General features: G+C 39.3%; 1 protein-coding gene across 3 annotated transcripts in view; it reads right to left on the reverse strand.

Annotated features, from left to right (window-relative positions):
* Positions 1-19,367, reverse strand: part of CCNY (cyclin Y) — a 97,287-nt gene that overhangs the window by 18,078 nt on the left and 59,842 nt on the right. The window contains exons 1-4 of one of the 3 annotated variants that reach the window (XM_020800393.3): positions 13,883-14,116; positions 13,681-13,755; positions 7,039-7,073; positions 1,337-1,437 (exon numbers count right to left, since the gene is read on the reverse strand). In XM_020800393.3, coding sequence (XP_020656052.1) covers positions 1,337-1,437; positions 7,039-7,073; positions 13,681-13,747 — 203 coding nt within the window. In that variant the 5' untranslated portion in view covers positions 13,748-13,755; positions 13,883-14,116. Of the gene's footprint in view, positions 1-1,336; positions 1,438-7,038; positions 7,074-13,680; positions 13,756-13,882; positions 14,117-19,367 lie in introns of those variants that run through there. The other 2 variants (XM_073002925.2, XM_020800385.3) reach the window with 2 other exon arrangements.

The following is a 19,367-nucleotide window of genomic DNA, read 5'->3' on the forward strand; positions in this document are numbered from 1 at the left end:
AAGGGCCATCTTGGAAAAGCAATTTTGGGGGGGATCACTTTATCTCAGTTAGACAGCTGCATCCGTGAATCCTCTATAATACTGCAAACCCAGTGTGGATTAGCAAAATGCCCCAGGCTGGCCCAGGAGTTCAAAAAGGGAGGCACAGAGATGAAATGGGGAAAACGAACAAAATGGGATAACAGCAGCTTATTTTGCTGAAACCAAATGATCAAGGAGATGAACAGGAACAAGTGAGAAAGGAACTATAATGAAGTATGACAAAAATGGCAAGCCCCAGTAGAAGGACTATAACACTGAAGCTGATTATATATACAATCAACAGAGATTCAGTTGGGAAGACAGTTTTAACAATTAAACAAGGAAAAGTAAAACTGATCAATTGACTGTCAAAGAGGGAGACAAGGAAGTTCTTGGAAAGGATAGAGATGCACTATCATCTGGAGACAAACTATCTGATGGGGCACTCAGACGATTAGGATAAAGGTTAAAAGAGTTAATAGTCTTGCTGACACCCTATCAAATGTTTTTACTGCAAGTATACAAGAACGTCAATATGTGGCCAAGAATATGTATTTCTTAATTTGATCAAGAAGAATTAAATATGTCCACAATTGAGCCCAGCTAACAGGAAATGAAAATATTACTCCTGTTATTCCAACAGTAAAGCCAATAGATTATATCCATGATTAATAGGCAAATAACAAGAGGAAAAGAAGCAAGAAAAATGAAGTTTTTTCATCAGTAAACAGTCCTCCAAATTTTTAACTTCAGGCATTCATAAAGAATCTGAGCAAACATGTATAAACAAGAAGTATTAATGGAGTGCTTTATTCAAAGCAAACTTTGGGTGAAATCAGATGATGCAGTCGGCATGTCATTCGAAAGAAGCTTAAAGCAATTCCACTGAACTTCATGACTGAGCAATGCGATTTGCAAATACACCCCGTATTTCTCTTTCACAGACCACTCTCAAAGCAAAGCAAGGTGGAGAGTTCTAAAAGTCACATTAAAAAAACACACCCCAAGTTCTGCAAGCTTGTTATTTATATTTCAAGTTTAGCAAACAGTAAGGAAAATATTTTACTCCCTTTCCACCAAGCTGTTGTCTTAGATAACTCTACTGACAATGATGCACATGATTTGTCACAGTTATCCATAGTTCTTCTGAAGGTTTCCATGCAAAATCATCATCATCATCATCATCACCACCACCACAAGACCTGGTGATTTGTTTAGGTCGTCCCACCTCTTCTAGAATGCCAGTTTATATACAATTATTCAAAAATAATTACAAGAAGCATCTTTCTGAGCCAAGAAAGGCAGCCTTACCCACCATTTAATTGTATACTTGAGATTGGGCTGACTGACTGTGCTGTCATCCAGGAAAATAGTGGAACAGGAACTGTATTTCCTTCTCAATTGACCAGGAGGATGCTAGAAATCAAACATACAAGAGGAACAGTGGCAATCGCATCATACCAGATTATTTTTCTTCTGTATAGAACAGAAACTGAGTAAACAATTCTACCCTTGTCTCTTACACATGCATGATTGCATTAGATAAAGTTCATTCCAAAAAGAACAGACACCTAAAACAATCTTTATGAACTTTCTCTATCAGATAAAAGCAAGGAAGATTTGAAAGCAACACAACATTTTGTCCAAGAAGATATGTATTGTTGTGGGTTTTTCGGGCACTTTGGCCATGTTCTGAAGGTTGTTCTTCCTAACGTTTCGCCGCCATTCTCTGTGGCCGGCATCTTCAAAGGACAGCACTCTGTGCTCTGGTGTGGTTTGTTTGGGAGCTGAGTATTTATGGCTGCGAGATCAGCTTTTGTCCTTTTTCAGGAGATGGGTGATTAGTGTGTCTTGTTGTGGGTGTATAGTTGTGATAAGAAGGAGAGATTATCTGTCACTGTGACTGATGTATCTTTAGCTGGTCTTTTGTGTGTAGTGATCCCTGGTCCTCGTGGCTGGATAGAGTTTGTTGACCTTTTGCACGCTGTATTTTTCAGAGCTGGGAGCCATGTTTTGTTGAGTTTCAAACTTTCCTCTCAACAAAACTCAACAAAACATGGCTCCCAGCTCTGAAAAATACAGTGTGCAAAAGGTCAACGACCTCTACCCAGCCACAAGGACCAGGGATCACTACACACAAAAGACCAGCTAATGATACCCATCAATCACAGTGACAGATAATCTCTCCTTCTTATCACAACTATACACCCACAACAAGACACACTAATCACCCATCTCCTGAAAAGGGACAAAAGCTGATCTCACAGCCATAAAATATTCAGCTCCACAGCCATAAAATATTCAGCTCCCAAACAAACTACACCAGAGCAGAGAGTGCTGTCCTCTGAAGATGCCAGCCACAGAGACTGGTGAAACGTTAGGAAGAACACCCTTCACAACACGGCCAAAGTGCCCGAAAAACCCACAACAACCATTCGATCCCAGCCATTTAGCCTTTGCAAATACAAGATACGTATTGTTCAACATTCCAGTTCTCGTTCACCACTCCTTCAAAGTATAACAATGTTATCTGGCAGACCCATTTTTTAAGGCAAGATCCTGATTTAGGTTTCTTCAGCCTTCCCACCTAACATAAAGCAAATACAGAGAAACCTATATCTAAGGTGTAGAGCTAATGACAGAGATAGTCTCTTCTCAATCCCTTTCATTCCAGAGGCACACAATGAGGATGTCATCAGTCCTCTGTTCTTCCAAAATGAATGGGTACAGCAAGGAAAGAGGATGTTCTGCTGGTGCTTCATCATTATAACATTTATTTCAAGGCTAACAACGTGCCAGGCAGTGCACAAAACAAGATGAAAGAAGGGTGGATTTATAGTGAGAAGGCACCTAAAAAGGTTATCTATTCTATTCACAGCAAGGCAGAATTATTAATTAATTAATTGTGGAAATGTACACTAAGCAAATGTTAAGCAAGCACAGTATGATTTGAAACCTGGTAAAAATATATATGTGATCTGATACTAAGTGAGGAAATGACTCAGGTGTTGTATAACTTCTCTCCCACCATCTGTTTCTCTAAATGTATAAGCCTCTGGATGCATTTTAGAGCCCAAGTATTCAACCTGAAGAGAAGGGGAAACAGACCAAGCGAGCAAAGAGATAATGATAATAATATGCAATCTTATATGCTTTATAATGTTGGTCTTTCAGTCTAGTGTAACAAACACAATAGGGGTGAAAGAGTACAAGGTGGAGGTGGCAGGTGCAGAAAAACAGATCAGTTTTGCTTTCTATAAATCTAGTTGCATTAAACAGAAACTGAGAAAAAAAGCTTAATCCAGAAAACAAATTAGTCCTTTCTCATCCCACTTCAAATGGCCAAAATAAATTGCTGGGAGGCAAAGTATTAACATTCTTGCCTAGGGTGTTCTGTTACTCTTTGCCATGACACACCTGGAGTTCTCAAGAACGATCACTGCTGTTATCTGGCATACAGTCTCACCTCTGCATCTTTTCTGAACTTTCAAGCCCCTGCAGTTTAGTCCTGTTGCTACTGTTACTTTACTTCTTCTTTTTTTTTTTTTTTTACCAGAGAGGGAAACCTTTGAACAGCTCTAATCTTCAGTAGAATGGCTCTTATCAAAATTGGAGCGGCCTGCCGCAGAGATAAAGATGAAAACGTACAAGTGCAGAGGTAGCTGTAGCAGAGTTCACTGCCTATAAACCAAATGCCTGTATGATGCGCAGTTAAACAGGAATAAACAGGAATTTATTTGGGGGGAGATATCTTCTCTCTGTGTGTGTATGTGTGTGTGTGTGTGTGTGTGTGTTTAGAGGAAGCGAACCTTTCTTTCTGAATGCAAAATATCAAAAGCTTAGTAGTGACGGATGATAGTATAAAAAAACCAGATAGGTTAGTTAAAATCAGATTTCAAACTCAAAACATCAGGAATCCATTGCCCTCATCAGATGGTGCTCCAGACAGAGCTTCCCAATTTTTGAGTTGGTTACTGAAGTACATAAGATCCATATGTTGGGTTCAGGCTCACCAGAACCTGCTAGCTTTGCAGAGGGCAGGGCATCTGTTATGATACCACGCAGGACTGATGGATCTGAATAATTTTTGGAAAGCTTGGGAAGATTTTGCTATCAGACAGTCTGGAAATGTGCTGAAGCTCTGGTTGATTCTGAAACAGGAAAATGGCCTGGATGGCTGACCCCACCGATCTTGATACTCCTCGCCTTAGCCCTGAAGCCAAGTTATTTCATTGGTGGACTAAGAGTAAAGTAGTAGGGACTAAGACTACCATGGTAGATAGCTCACAATGAATCAAATCAAACACTACCTGGAGCTCATATTAAAGCCTTTTCTGTGATGGCAACAGACCAACAATCAAGCTTCATTTTTCTGCCACAACGATATCTACTGAGAGTTGACCAGCAGAACTGCTACAAATAATAACACAGACTCTTGCATTTTACTCCAATATGGAAAATGAATGATTGCTTGGTAGCACAGGGTGACCAGTTCCCCTACGCCAGTGGTAGCCAACTTTGGGTCCCCAGACGTTACTGGATTGGAACTCCCAGAACCCATTGCCAGCACAGCTAGTGATGAAAGGAATTCCAAAGTATAGGAGCAGCAACAGAGAAGGCCCACCTCACCCCCATAAAAGGTTTTGCCAGAATATGCCATGATAAGGTACTCAAAGATAAGAAATTGGGGCTAAACAATCAACTGTCTAGCAATGCATGTTATTGTTTTGCAGTGTCCAGCTTGTCACTAGGGCTTCCCTGACAAGAACATGCTCAACACAAACATACCCCTCACCTCCTCTCCCCTTGCCCCACCCATGAAACACAACAGCTGGCTCAAAGTATACGGCACAGACTGTGGAGAGGGACTGCTGTTACCTGCCTGCAATGACGACTAAGTGATGGCAGGCGTTTCTTATTTTCTCCAAAATGGTGTGGGACTAAAGGTGGCATTCCCATGGAATCCAAAATAAAAAACAAATAGATACCAAACACATGTAAATCATCCCTCTGTAACGCATAGCCCACCTCACCCCTTAGAATGGGTTTTTGCCAGAACATGCCGTGATAAGGTACATAAGGATAAGAAACCTGGGCAAAGCAATCAGCTGTATCGTTTCTTGCCACTTCAACTTTTGGATAGAAAAAAGAATTTTTAACCCTGGTGTTGTTGAGGCATATATGATTAGATTCATTAATACACAAGTGAAACATTGCACTCCTACACACCAGTGGGAAAGGGGATATAAACACTTTATGGATTAAACTGATGTCATACCATTTATGTATATCCTTTTACATTTTAAAGGTTCTCAATAAAAAAAAATTAAAGGTATGATATACATATCAGCAAGCACTTTGTATTTACTGGGGAAGTGAAAAATACTGTACTTGTTAATCTTTCTATGGTATTTTGCAAGAAAACTTGTGTTTTATTTGAAGGAAATACAATATTTTTACTCACTATCACATTCACAACATTAAGAAAAAGGTACTGTTTCTGCTTTTAGGTGTTTGCTTTTAAAGTTTGCCATGTAGCAAAGTGCATTATTTAAAATTCATAATGAGGATTATTTTGCATTATTTAATATTCACAGTAAAAATAGAAAGAGTTGTGTTCTGAGCAAAATGATCCATGCACTCTGTAGGTCTGGATAAATTAATGACTGAACAAATACCTTGTTTAAGGCATTAATCCTAGCTAACATAGGCTGCCATTACAATACGTACAAACATATGTAGGTGTAAAATCCTAAAGTAAGCAAACCTTATGGTTTTTTACAAAGCTATATTGATATTCTGTAGCCTTTGTTATTTAGTTAGCTGATGAAATGCTTAATATATATGTAGTTAAAAAAAACAAAACCACACTAGTTTAGAAAACAAACATTTCCAAAGTACTTGACAGCACAATCCTGTTCTTGAGATCACCTATGCTGGCTATGCGCTGTGACATCAGATCTGACAAAGTGTGTTATTTTATTAGGCAGCTGAACCTAACATATGCAGAAGACAGTCATGTTACTAGAGCAGCAATGGAAGAAGTGGCTACAAACACACTGCTCTAAATGATATGGAAACTACATCTGCACAGACAAAAAAAAACCTCATTTGAAAGCATTATACTTTATGGAATATCTCTAATCTGGTATTCACCAAGATCAGGCTCCTAAAATAGTTCAGTAGTACATTAAAACTGAGCAAAGTAAACCCACTGAATAAACAGGACTTACACAACTAATGACTAAATAAGCTCCATTGATTCAGTGGTCAAATTCTGGTTGGGGCTTTGGATCTAGTCTAATAAAACCACTGTTTGCAAACAAAATCAGAAGACCAACACATTCGGAGTTTGAATAATACACACAACTTTATTCTAGAGAAGTGACACCTGCACTTTCTCAAATTTTCAAACCTGATCTAGTTTTACATATGTTGTAAATAACCATGTTCTAATGATTTTACTTAACATTGTGAAAGATTTAAAGAGCTGGTGGAAGAAGGAGGAACACTTATAAAGATAATACCTGCACAAGAGTGGCTCAGCCCAAAATCCATCTGCACAGTGTAAAACAAATAAAAAGGGAGTAGGGTGACCTATTTTACAAGATTTTAAGGTTCCTCTTCACCCCTTCATACACCTAAATGTCCCCTCAAATCTGATACTACCTTAAAACACTGACGGCCGAGTGACCCAAACCTTCAGCTATGCCTTAAACTGCAGACAGTTCCCTAGTTCTCCCATGTCAAAACCCTTCTGAAAAATCTTACATCAAAAATCCATTTTCCTAAACCCTTATATATAGTAGGATATAAATGCAACAAAAGCCACAGGCTTCTTCTGAATCATAGCATACAGTATTAGACACTTAAGTTTCTATCTCGGTTTGCAGGTAATCTCCTGCATTCCACTGGCTGTATATTTATAATGGTAGTTTGCTTATAAAACAGACTTTTAGATTTAATTATATTCAAAACATGCTACTTAGCCAAAAAGGTTTCCTTTTTTCCACTTACGTGGTTTATATAGAGACTCTTCCGTTTTTCTCTCACTGTGAAAACACAAAGAACATTGTAAAAATGTTACATAATTTCATCTCAATTAATGTTACTTACAACATTGATCAGTGAAAAGAAAAAGCTATCACTCTTTCGGAAGAATGCTAGCAAAGAGAGGCTTCTCCTAAATTTATATTTAAACTCAGTGATATGTGTAGTTAATAATGTATGGGCATCACATGTATCTAAGAGTGCTAAAATACTGTTTCTGAAATTAAAATCAGCTTACTTTATTGGTTGAGATCCTGCTGCTTATTGTAGAGTAGGTCCATTGGATCAAAACGAACTTATGGAAGAGTTGTCTCACAAAATCCTTATTGATTCAATGGGCCTACTGTAGTGCAATTTATTAAGCTAAGCAACAGGACTTACCCATGTTGATTAGAAGTTAGTGTCCAAGATCAAGAAAGTTTTTGATACACTTGAGTGGCATATAGAGCTGAAACATTTCAATTGGTTTAACACATTTATAAACACTAGTCTGAAAGACTATTCATTGATTCATGGTCAAATTTTGGATGAAACATTTATGTTATGTAGAGAAACAAAGCAACGCTTCTGGTTCTGAAAAATAAACCACAAACTACTTCTAAACCATTGCTTCACTCCACCACCCTCATTTGGTTCCAACTATGTCCTATTCACTGCAGTTTCAAAAAGCCAACAGTTGTGAACCTACTGAATAACTGGAGGAGATATATTACCAACAGCACCAATCAGGCGTTGGCAAGATCTCCAGATATTGCTGAACTGCAATTCCCATTATACTTTAACAATTATATACAGTGGTGCCTCGACTTGCGAACGTTCTCACTTGCGACCAATTTGACTTATGGCCAGCTCCGGCTGCAAAATTTTGCTTTGACTTGTGACCAGAGCTTTGAGTTACGATGGGAAAAAGGTGGGGAAATTTGAGCTGCTAACTGTTGGTTGGCAAAGACGCTGCTTCTTTGTAGTTTGTTCGCCCCAGCTGTTGTTAGGTAGTGTGAGTTTGGATGAAGCTTCAGACTGCATGGTAAAGTACTGCTTTTTGCTTTTTTAAAACTCCCTGCTCTGGGTGAGTTTTGCAGTGTGGGTTTGGGCTGGGTGGTGGGGTTATGTTTCTATGCTGTGATGGGTCTTGCAGTGTCTTTTATAGTAGGGGGTGTTCAGTTGGAATGGATTAATCGTGTTTCTGATGGCTCTTGCAGTGTGTTTTTCAGTCCCTGCTGAAATGGGTTTGTTTGATTCTGGGGAGTTTATGTTTCTGTGCTTTGATGGCTCTTGCAGTGTGTTTTAAGTGTGTTTTTTATTGGGGGGGGTTTCTGCTGGAACGGATTCATCACGTTTCAATGTATTCCTATGGGAAATGGTGCTTTGAGTTACAACCAATTTGAGTTACGACCATCTTCTGGAACGGATTAAGTTTGTAACTCAAGGCACCACTGTACTGGCTAGTAGAGCTTGTAGGAGTTGCAGTCCAGTCACATCTACAGGGCCACATATTTTCCCATTCTTGTCCCAGAAGTAGAAAAATTCCGATAGGTGCAAGAATTCTACATGTCCAAGAATTCTCAGGCAAATCACACACCACTTTGCATTGCTCCCAAGGTGCAAATGACCTCAGAAGACTGGAAAACCAAGCATAATAATTATCTGTTTCATTTAAATGACAGGAACACTTAAAAACGGACTCTTGACATAAAAGATTAAGTGAAGCTGAACAGGTGGTTTACAGTCAAGGTTGAAAAGTTCAGATGACAAGTTCCTGCTAATTTTTCTGATATTTCTGATAATCCAAGTAAGACTGCATTCTATTATTTCATGTTTTTAGTTAATGTATGGGATGGCAGCCAAGGTTTCTTAATTTGCTTTATTTTTAAAGCCCAGTGACCCATTTAAATTTTTTTCAAAGTGTAGTTAACGGTTAAGCTTTTTAATACAACAGGCAGGAATAAATTAGGCAGCCTCAAAATTTTTTTAAAAAAGGAAAAGCATTTTGTCCCATGTTATTATGCTTTTTTGCTATTCTTTTGTGTTACAAGAGCCAGTTTTAGTGAGAGACTTCAAAAGGACAAAAGGCAATACCCTTGAGTTAATAATTACACGTCAATTACAACCTCTTGCACTTTGATAGCTTTTAAATAATTTAGTGAAGAAATAAAGGCTACCGTTTCTTCTCGCTAAGGGACCTGTACGGTACTGATCTCTCAAAAGAATTGAAGGAATTCAAAAAGAAAGTCTTCTCTTTCCTCTTATTTTTAAACTCTAAAATGAGGACTGGAATGTTCTTTTGCTGTTTTGACACTGGCAGCCATGCTGGAAATCTGTATATGTGTGTGCGTGTGTGTGTGTCAAGAGGAGACTAGCAGGTTGGCAGCATATGAATGACATGTCACATTTACTTTGTTTTGTTCAGTACTGAAAACTGCCGTCAATTAAGGTCTCCAGCCCACTCACACCCGTCCTATAATCAAGTCTCTATAAAACTGATGGCCGTGCCTAACAATTCTGAAAAATGTTAAAAGAGATACAAGATCATTTGGGAGAGCAGACATGTCATTCAAATTGTCAGTTTATTAAGGGAAGAAACGGGACATCTCTAAAATGTATACCCTTCTTTCCCACACACATGCCTCACAAAATCAACAGAACTGGAAGGTAGGCGGTCCTCAAAACAGAAGGCATGCTATTGTGGCGTGAGTTGTTGCTGTTGTCTCCCAAAGACTTTGGGGAAAATACCACGGAATTTCACACAGTATTATAATCAGCTGCAAATCTCAGAAATAACACCCTAAGAGCTTTTTAAAAATGGCAATGCCATGCAGAACACCATACATACTGTGCCAATATATAACAGATACTTAGGTTTTTGGTTAAAACTTTTATCTGTTATACAAAAAACAGTCAATGTTTTTATAACTTTGATTAAATGTGCCTGCCATTTTTTATTAATAATAATATGAATATTGCTTCACACCCAATTAGGCTGCATGCATAAGCAGAAATTAAACCACTTTTAAAAAAATACTGTTTGGCATCTGAAATAAATGCATATAAACAATCAGAAAATTATAAAATATGCATTCTCAAACAAATAACAAGTTGTGAAATTCACTTTAAGAGCTTGTGAAGCAAGATATGAATTCCCCCTTTCCCTGGCTTATTTAACCAAATTAGGAGTCCCCATAGGATATAGTCTCTGCCAGCTAGCAGAAATAAAACTCTACATAAAGAGGAATAGTAGTAGTAGTAGTAGTAGTAGTAGTAGTAGTAGTAGTAGTAGTAGTAGTAGTAGTAGTAGTAATAATAATAATAATAATAATAATAATAATAATAATAATAATAATAATAATAATAATAATAATAATAATAATACAATCATCATCATCTTAGAACTGCAGACCGGGAAGAGACTCCATAGATCATGGAGCCCAGCCCCTGTGAAGGAGGCATAGTGGGGAATCGAACTCCCAACCTTCACCTCCTCAGCCAGAGACCTAAACCACTGAGCTATTCAGCAGTTCTTAACCTAACACCTTATATCACATTCCATTTCACGTTTCCCTCTGCCACTAGGGCTTGTCTTCTAACGAGTTTGTTCTGAGACTTCAGCTAAGAGCACTTTATCCCCTTTCCACATATAGCTACTGTATTTAGACTGTAGCTGAATTTGTGCCTAACATCAGAGCCCACTTGCCAACTGTTCCTCTTTGGCTTCTAGCCTGCCATCGGCTTTATGTTGGGAGTGGAATTTCACAACTTCACAAGCACAGCCTAAATTTAGAAATTCTGAACACAGATTTGGGAAAAAGCAGATGTTTAACAACAAAAACCGTTCCAGGACTTGTGAAGAAACAGGCTGGAATCCAGAGAATCAAAACAGTGGTCCATAAGACACACCACGGTCTCTTAAAGCCAAAAATAAAGGGGGGGGGGAAGGAAACAGCACATCTTGGACCAATGTCAGAAAGCATGGACTGAGCACAATATAGCTATCTAATTAACTTAATTTTGCATCTTGGCATCCTTGCTTTAGATTTCCAACTTTTTCCAAGGCTGCTTTCAATGAAAAACAACAGCAAAGAAATTTGGGCACAATATACTATTATAATTTTTTGTCAATAACTCAGCAGTATAAAATCCAAGCAAAATATCACAGTTACTATAATTCCAGCTACAACAATAAAAATCAGCACCATGAAGCCCATGCAAAGATATGGGTATGAACTTGGTGCAATTATCTTATTTGGCTTTTTGATCACTTTTCAAAGTTTGTGAGGTGGTGATGGTTCCGAGAATTTGGTGGGGAGGTAGTAACCAAGTGAGATGTGAAAAAGAGGGCCGCAATTCCATCAGTAATGAGCTTTCAAAATGACTATGGTATTATTAACACCAATTGTTCATTGTTTAAAACTCTGATCATCCCTCTCTTCCCTTTCTCTAAAACATAGCAGTTGCCCTTCCTCTTTAATAGATACCTAGAGAAAAGTGTTCCCAATCATAAGCTGAAGACTTCTCCATCACGTGCAGGACATAGGGTCCTGTAAATGTTTCAACCCCTACACCTTTAAATACCAGCAGATTCATCTGGTGTTTGATCATAGCAACAATAGCCAACATGATCTGGCTATCTAAGAACACTGTGGATCTCAACTCTGTGGCTGAAATCCGGTTGCTTGACGTAGTAAGTCACAACTAGAGTAGGCCACTGAATCAATGGAACACAGAGTTGCCTCACCAAATCTCCACTGATTCAGTGGGCCTACTCTAATTACAACTTACTACACTCAGCAACAGGTTTCAGTCTTTGCACGTGGTCCATCAACTTTGTCTGGGCAGCTCTTCTGCTTAGCTGAACATGGGGCTCAGCACCACGGCCTGTTCCTGCTGCCATCCAGCCTCTTAAGCTTAACGGGAAGGCAACCTGCAGGTGACTAGGAAGCAGTGGATACGAGAACCTAGTCAGGCCTACTCTGAGTAAGAAGGCATTTTGCTCATGGCCCCTCCAGCCTAGGGCTTGTCCTAAATATAAGGACATGACATTGTAGTAGAACAGGAAGAAAGTCAACAGAGGCGCCATCATTTCCAGCCAGTATATTTGCCATTTATTATAAATGACCGTTTCTGGGAGAGAAGGAACTTTTCACCACTCAAAGCGAAACACTACAGACAGTAAACAAATCTTCCTCTCCTGATTACATCAAGAGACACTCCACAGTAAACACTATTAATTTTCAGTCTAGGTGAAATCACAAACCAATAAATGATGATATTCAGTTCCACTGATTAATAAACAAAAGGAGGCTATCTAGGTTTTACAGTGCCGTCTGTAAGAATGACAGCATTAATACTCATTTGGGGAAACAAGCATTCATTTGATGCAAGCCTCTTCTCTCTTGTTAATTAATTACTGTATTCCTACAAGTTTTCTGATAAGAAACTCTTGCTTATTTCTAAAATAGGATACCGTGTGAAACACAAACCTGCATTTTCCATGGAAAAACTAGGCTACCTCTAGCCTCAAATCCTTGCTTATCTTTTAAAACCTAGGGTACACCTCATCAAATAACTTTCTGTCAACCAACAATAAAGTGACCCTTCACTTATTCTTCTTATAAAATAAGAATATCTTTTGCCAATGTTTGTGGTTATTGCAAATTTGTAGTGAACATGTCCAGGCAACATATTACATGTAACGTGTGTTTACATTTAAAATGCCTGAAGTTTGCTACCCCAATTATTATGAAGTAGCTGTTTTGAAAGATCGGGATTAAAATAATAGCATGCAAGGGAGTGAGTTTGTCACACTACAGTCCTGGTAAAGATCCTAACAGCACATCTCACGTTGGTACCTGATGCAGAAGTAAAAGAGCTACAGGGATTTTAAAAAAAAGGTTCTATGCCACACTAAATAGCAGTCAAGGATGCTGGGCGGGTCGGAAAGGATTCAACACTGTCCCAGTTTCCCCCACCTCAATTCCATCCCTGGTCATGAAGTGCTTAATAACCCCCCCCCCCAAAAAAAAAGCACATGTTAAAGGCGATTTTAGTCTGTTACCTGAAACTCAGTGATTCTTTCACAGAAAAACAGCACTTTCACTGGGAATCGATAGTGCATGAGAACAAACATGGTCTTGGAAAAAGCTTATGAATGTGTTCAGACACCTCATCTAATTAACTGTATTAGGACCATTAACCACGTGCTCATGCACAACTAAGATAGAGACAGACAGACAGACGGAGGAAGAAACATAATTCTACATTTTTCTGAATCCTTTGCAAACAGATAATAAATGTATGGAGATTCCCATCCTGAGCATATTTATAGAGTTTATCATAAATACTTTAGGGTAAAATTCTTTCAATGATTAATGGCTATTTTTGATGCTGATAACCATTCTATGCATCAATGTCAAAGCTCTGAGGTGGGAAAAGTCACTTTTTTTGGCTAAAGTATTCTGAGTGTTGTAATAAAGCTGTAAATATGTCATGCAATGGGCATACGTCTGTCCTAACTCTAGCCGAAACATTCTTAAAATAAGACTAGAATTATGTTATAAATACCTTCAGTAGCTCAGCACAGCCTTTCTATAGTAACGGATAAAATCAGTTACTTACCATCTGTCTGAGATTTACTGAGGAATATTGTGCTGGCCCGTGGATGATCAGAAGGATTGAACTCCATGTTCAGATCTACAAAGAGATGGAGGAAAATGACGTTAAGAGTGGTCTGTTTGGCATATTTCTCACTGCATAAGAAGCTACGCATTAAACTCTATTAACCATTTAATTGTACAGCCTTGTGAGTATAAATTACAACCTCTCTACTCCGACGATTTCTGTTTCTTTTTAAGCAAGAGTCTGTTCAGCTGCAATTTTTAAGTGGGCTTTTGGTGCAGTAATCAGTTGTGCCTCTATATATATACACAACAGCACAATGTGCAAATTCCTGACATGTGGACCTCAGCTACTGTTAGATGCAGCAACAGGGAGCAAAACCCACTATAAAACAAAGAGTGCTGTCCTTTGATGGAGGAATCCTGGATTCAGAACTGAACTCCTCCACAAAGCTCATTGGATAAGCTGGTGAGAGAGTCACTTTCCCAGCCTAATCCATAAGGCAGGGTTGTGACATTTAGAAAAGTAGAAGTGACAGCACATTCACCGCCCTTAGATTAAAGAAAGAATACACATGTACTGTTAACAGGCTTGTAAATAGCTCACTTTCTGACAAATTGTGGTGAGTAAAAGCTGCTTCTAAAGGTCTGAGAACCCTCTTACAAAAGCCACATTTTAATATTTTTAGCATAAAGGATTAAAACAGGGCCCTTTTAGACAAACTGGTTTATAGACTAGCAAATTTTAAATAGCCTTCTTTGCAAAGAACTAACAATGATATATGAATTGAGATGACCATCAAAGAAACAAGCGAAATAAGACCAAGAAATCATAAAACATATCAAACAACTGACAACAGGATCCTTCAGTCACATAGAAACAAGTACAGATTGTGACAGCTTATCATGCCATCTGCAGAGAATGGGAAAGAAGTACGTAATGGGAAGAGGAGAATTCCTTGGCTGGAAAACCCAGGGAACCAGTTTGAATGCATCACAATGGCACTGTCTACAAAAGCTACATCCAAAGTCTGAATAGCTAGGATGCTGTCTGACCTCCAACAGAAAAAGATTTCTGCTACTAACATGATAACAGAGACTGGTGAAAAAAGTCCAGAGAGCAGAAACAAAAGAGCCCATTTCTCCTGATTCTACTGTATTTCTACCCTGCCACTTCACATCTCTGCTCTACAGCCAGCTTCTGGATCCTCTTTGTTGTTGTTTTTGTTGTTGTTTAGTTGTTAAGTTATGTCCGACTCTTTGTGACCCCATGGACCAGAGCACGCCAGGCCCTCCTCCTGTCTTCCATTACCTCCTGGAGTTGGGTCAAATTCATGTTGGTTGCTTCGATGACATGGTCCAACCATCTCATCCTCTGCCATCCGCTTCTCCTCCTGCCTTCACACTTTCCTAACATCAGGGTCTTTTCCAAGGAGTCTTCTCTTCTCATGAGATGGCCAAAGTATTGGAGACTCAGCTTCAGGATCTGTCCTTCCAGTGAGCACTCAGGGTTGATTTCCTTCAAATTGGATAGGTTTGTTCTCTTTGCAGTCCAGGGGACTCTCAAGAGCGTCCTCCAGCACCACAATTCAAAAGCATCAATTCTTCGGCGGTCAGCTTTCTTTATGGTCCAGCTCTTGCTTCCATACATCACTACAGGAAAAACCATAGCTTTGACTATTCTGACCTTTGTCGGCAAGGTGATGTCTCTGCTTTTTAAGATGTTGTCTAGGTTTGTCATCGCTTTCCTCCAAAGAAGCAGGCGTCTTTTAATTTCGTGGCTGCTGTCACCATCTGCAGTGATCAGGGAGCCCAAGAAAGTAAAACATCCCCCCATCAGCCTGGAGTGCTCAGAACCACTGGGCTGATTCACTGCACCTGCTTTCCTCCAGCCATACAGCCAGCCAGAGAGGAGAAGCCACAGTAAGCTATCTTCTGAGCTGACTCCTTACAACATTTGTCTGGAAGATGGGGGTGGTTGGTTCAATAGTGGAAGAACATTCCTCAACCCTGCACTTTGTCCTTCCCTCAAGCTTCAAAAGGTTCCTGGGACAGGAGGAAAACAAATACGACACAGAGAAATTTGGCCTCAGGGGATCGCTTCTCCTGAGAGCACAGTTCTCTCCTGCTTTGGCCCCAGGCAGACGTTGCCTATGTCTAGCCTTGAGACTATCTGAAGGTCTCTCACATGAGAAACGGAGCAAGTTCTACAAAAGACCCCAAACTAATGGATTCAAATTACTGGAAGAAAGATTTCAGTTAACAGAAGGATAAATGACTCTGACAATAGAATGGATCCTCCGGAAGGTGAGGGGATATTGTTCAGTATTTGTCAGGAGTGGTCATCTGTCAGGGATATTTTGGCTGTCGGATTAATGAGCTTGTTTCCCTATGATTCTCAGGCCACATCTGAGAAGACAGGTAGCTCATCTCAAAACACAAGAACTTTTCTGCAAACCACAGCATCTAAACGGAGGATCTCACGCATGCCTCAGCTTGGGAAAGTGGGATGTCTGGGGTACGGGACTCAAGTCCCCAATTCTGGCTATGGAATATTGGGAGAACCAGTCAAAAAAAGAAAACAAAAACAAAAAACCCAACACCCCCAAACCTAACTATCTCAAGTTCCACTCCTGCTCACTGCCTCCTCACACTCACCTTTGACAAACCAAATTCACTAATGGGAAGAAATAGTATTATTTGTTTATAATATTATTTGGATGCTATTGCAAGATTTGTCTGCGTGTGTTTGGAGGCAGAAGTAAGAGAAAAATTCTCTTATTTCCATTTCTTAACTAAAAGCAATGGTCAAATCCCCCAAAGTAAGGCAGACTCTATTGAGCTAAAATAGAAGGAAAAGCTTGTTTGGTTCTGTATGCGTGAAGCTCATAATTGCACATTTTTATTAGCATCTCCTTCCTACCTCCACAATATTGCTAGGAGCAGGAACAAAGTCTGCTGTACAGCAGCATGCAAGAGTTAAAATACTGTAACTAATTATGTGGCACTGTGTGGTTATTAGCTGAGCAGTGATTATTGAATGAGATTGCTAAGACGGGTAACTCCATTTGCGTTTCAAAACAGGCCGAGACGCTTCTTAGCATCTGTGGCAAGGCACGATTTTATCTTTCAAGCCACAGGAAAGGAAACAAGCCAGTATATTTCTACTTGAAAACTGCACATGTATAAGGAGGAGAGGAGAGGATTTACTTAATAATCATTCTCTAAGGGCTTCTGTAGCTACCTTTTTATAGCCTACTACTGTGGTTCATTGCAGCTGACTGAAAGAGCCATCTACTTCTACTGAGATCAACAAAGATGACAAAACATATTGCCTGATTCTCTCTGTCGATGCTGACACAGAATCCAAGCCTCTCAGTTTTTTCAACACAGAGATGAGGACTGTCAACTACCCATGACTGCCCATCATGCTACCATTAAAAAGTACCACAGCAGAAACAAATAAAAAGTTGGCCTGCCTGCTATCATGCTGTAAACAAGAAATGGAAGTCCTTTTATGAGTTTCACATGAGTTAAGCACACAAATAAACTTGCCAGGTCTTACGTCTTGTGCTTGAATCCCAAACAGGAAGTGTTTGTCTTGTTCAGGAAAAAGTTGACATGAGCATATGCATATTTAAAATTTAAGGACATATATAGCCAGGCAAAGCTTCCAAGGAAATCCAGGTGACTAAAGCAAACAGCAGCCAATCCGCAGGACATATTTGGTACCTCCCCTCCTGCCAGCTCCCCAAATGGAGAAATTTCCTCTAGAGATGACACATTCCTATTAACTAAGTTTGTTATATACAGCTCTGAGTTTGCCAGATTATTCACTTGATCCAAGGTTGAAAAACAGAGATAAGAAAAATAATGATAGAAGGAAGGGCAAGGAAAGGAAAAGGGGGAAGGTTTGTTGGCATCGTTTTAAAGAGAAATTCCTTAGACTCATTAGTGAACAGGAAGGAGACCATCACAAAATGGATGAAGACCAGGTATCCTAGCAACCAGCTGCTTCATAGCTTTCCTGGTCTGATGCCGGAAACAGGAGCGTTTGTATTGCCTGGTTTTACTTTAAAATGTTATTTTATTTGAAAATGTCACAGAAATGAGCTTCAGAAAGGGATGAGGATACATACACTCACTTCTGAAGCAAAGTTAAGCACTTACGTATGTTCTTATACTTCTTTTCAGCCACATTCAGCTTTCTCTAGGTTCCTGCATCAAATGCAATATTTTGAAAAGGGAAATTAGGAATTCCTTTTCAAATTTCAGCGGTGGGGAGCAGGAGTTCCTGCCAGGCTCAGAAGCCTGTTCCTGGACATTGTCTCAAGCAGCCACCACCATGTACACAAAAAATATTTAAATGTATCTTATTAGCAAATATTTTAATTGTTTTTCCACCTCTAACTTATGTTTTTAATTCCACTCCTTTTAATATTGTGAACCACCTTGTGTTCCCTTACCGGGAGAAAGGCGGGATATAAAATAAACAAACAAACAAAAATACTGTGTAGTTTTCTTAAGAGTTTTCATGAGTTTCGATTTTCATGTCTTTAAAAAAGTACTCCTGAGGAATGATCACATGCAGCATGAAATGTCCACAGGGTGGGCAACTTTCCCTGCTTCCAAGTGGAAGAAGAACAGACACAATATCCTAAATTAACTTCCTGTTCTGTCTTATTATTTTATCATGCAAGTGATTTTATATCCATCATCAATCAGGTTTCATTTCAGCTCATGCAATACTTGACTAAGTATGTGTTAGGTGCTATATATACTGGGACTAGAATAAGAACATTTTGGTTCTCAGTGAAGCACACAATGAGATTTCCAAACCACAGCTTAGTACCCCTTTAGAAGGAAGTTTTATCTGTCTTTGGACTAAACCTGTCATTGTGACCTTCTAGATACGAAGACCTATAAAAACTCTGTTCCAGAGGCTGCATTTTGTTTGTAATACATAGTACTGTATTTCTAGCTGGGTGGACTCCTGGCTTATTTCTTGTCTGTTTACAGCTCTCCCCTAACTAGAGTTTGGAAAAGTTACATTTATGGATTACGCATCCAAACTGACAGGAGGTATTTGGGGAGGTTTAGTCCGGTTACTAACATTTACAAGTTCTGCTTCCAACATAATGCATGTGAGCAAACACTGGGGCGAGCAGGTTGTCCTGACTGACCATCAGGAAGGGATTCAGACTGTGGATGACTCTGAAGTCAAAAGGGAGTAACGTCACGAAAATAAGCTTGTAAAAATTACTTTTGAGAACAGTACTAAGGAATTAAATGCAGTGGTACCTCGACTTACAAACATCTCCACTTGCAAACATTTCGAGTTACAAACGGTTCTGTTCGCAAAACGTTGCTTCGACTTGCGAACAGAGCCGACTTGTGAACAGAAAAAAACCCTTTCCTGCCTTTTTTTTTTTTTTTTTGGCTTAAGTTCATCTTAGGTCAAAAAAGAAAAAAAAAATCTCCCCCTAGTGGTAAAGTATGGATTAACCAGCTTTGCATTCGTTCCTATGGGAACGAATGCCTCTACCTGCGAACAGTGCCTCGACATACGAACGAAAAACAGCCTAAACAGATTAAATGGTTTTCAATGCATCCTATGGGAAATTTTGCCTCAAATTACAAACTTTTTGATGTACAAACGCTGTTCCAATATGGATTAAGTTCGCAAGT

Source organism: Pogona vitticeps, chromosome 6 (assembly GCF_051106095.1).
Source record: "Pogona vitticeps strain Pit_001003342236 chromosome 6, PviZW2.1, whole genome shotgun sequence".
Taxonomy (NCBI): Eukaryota; Metazoa; Chordata; class Lepidosauria; order Squamata; family Agamidae; genus Pogona; species Pogona vitticeps.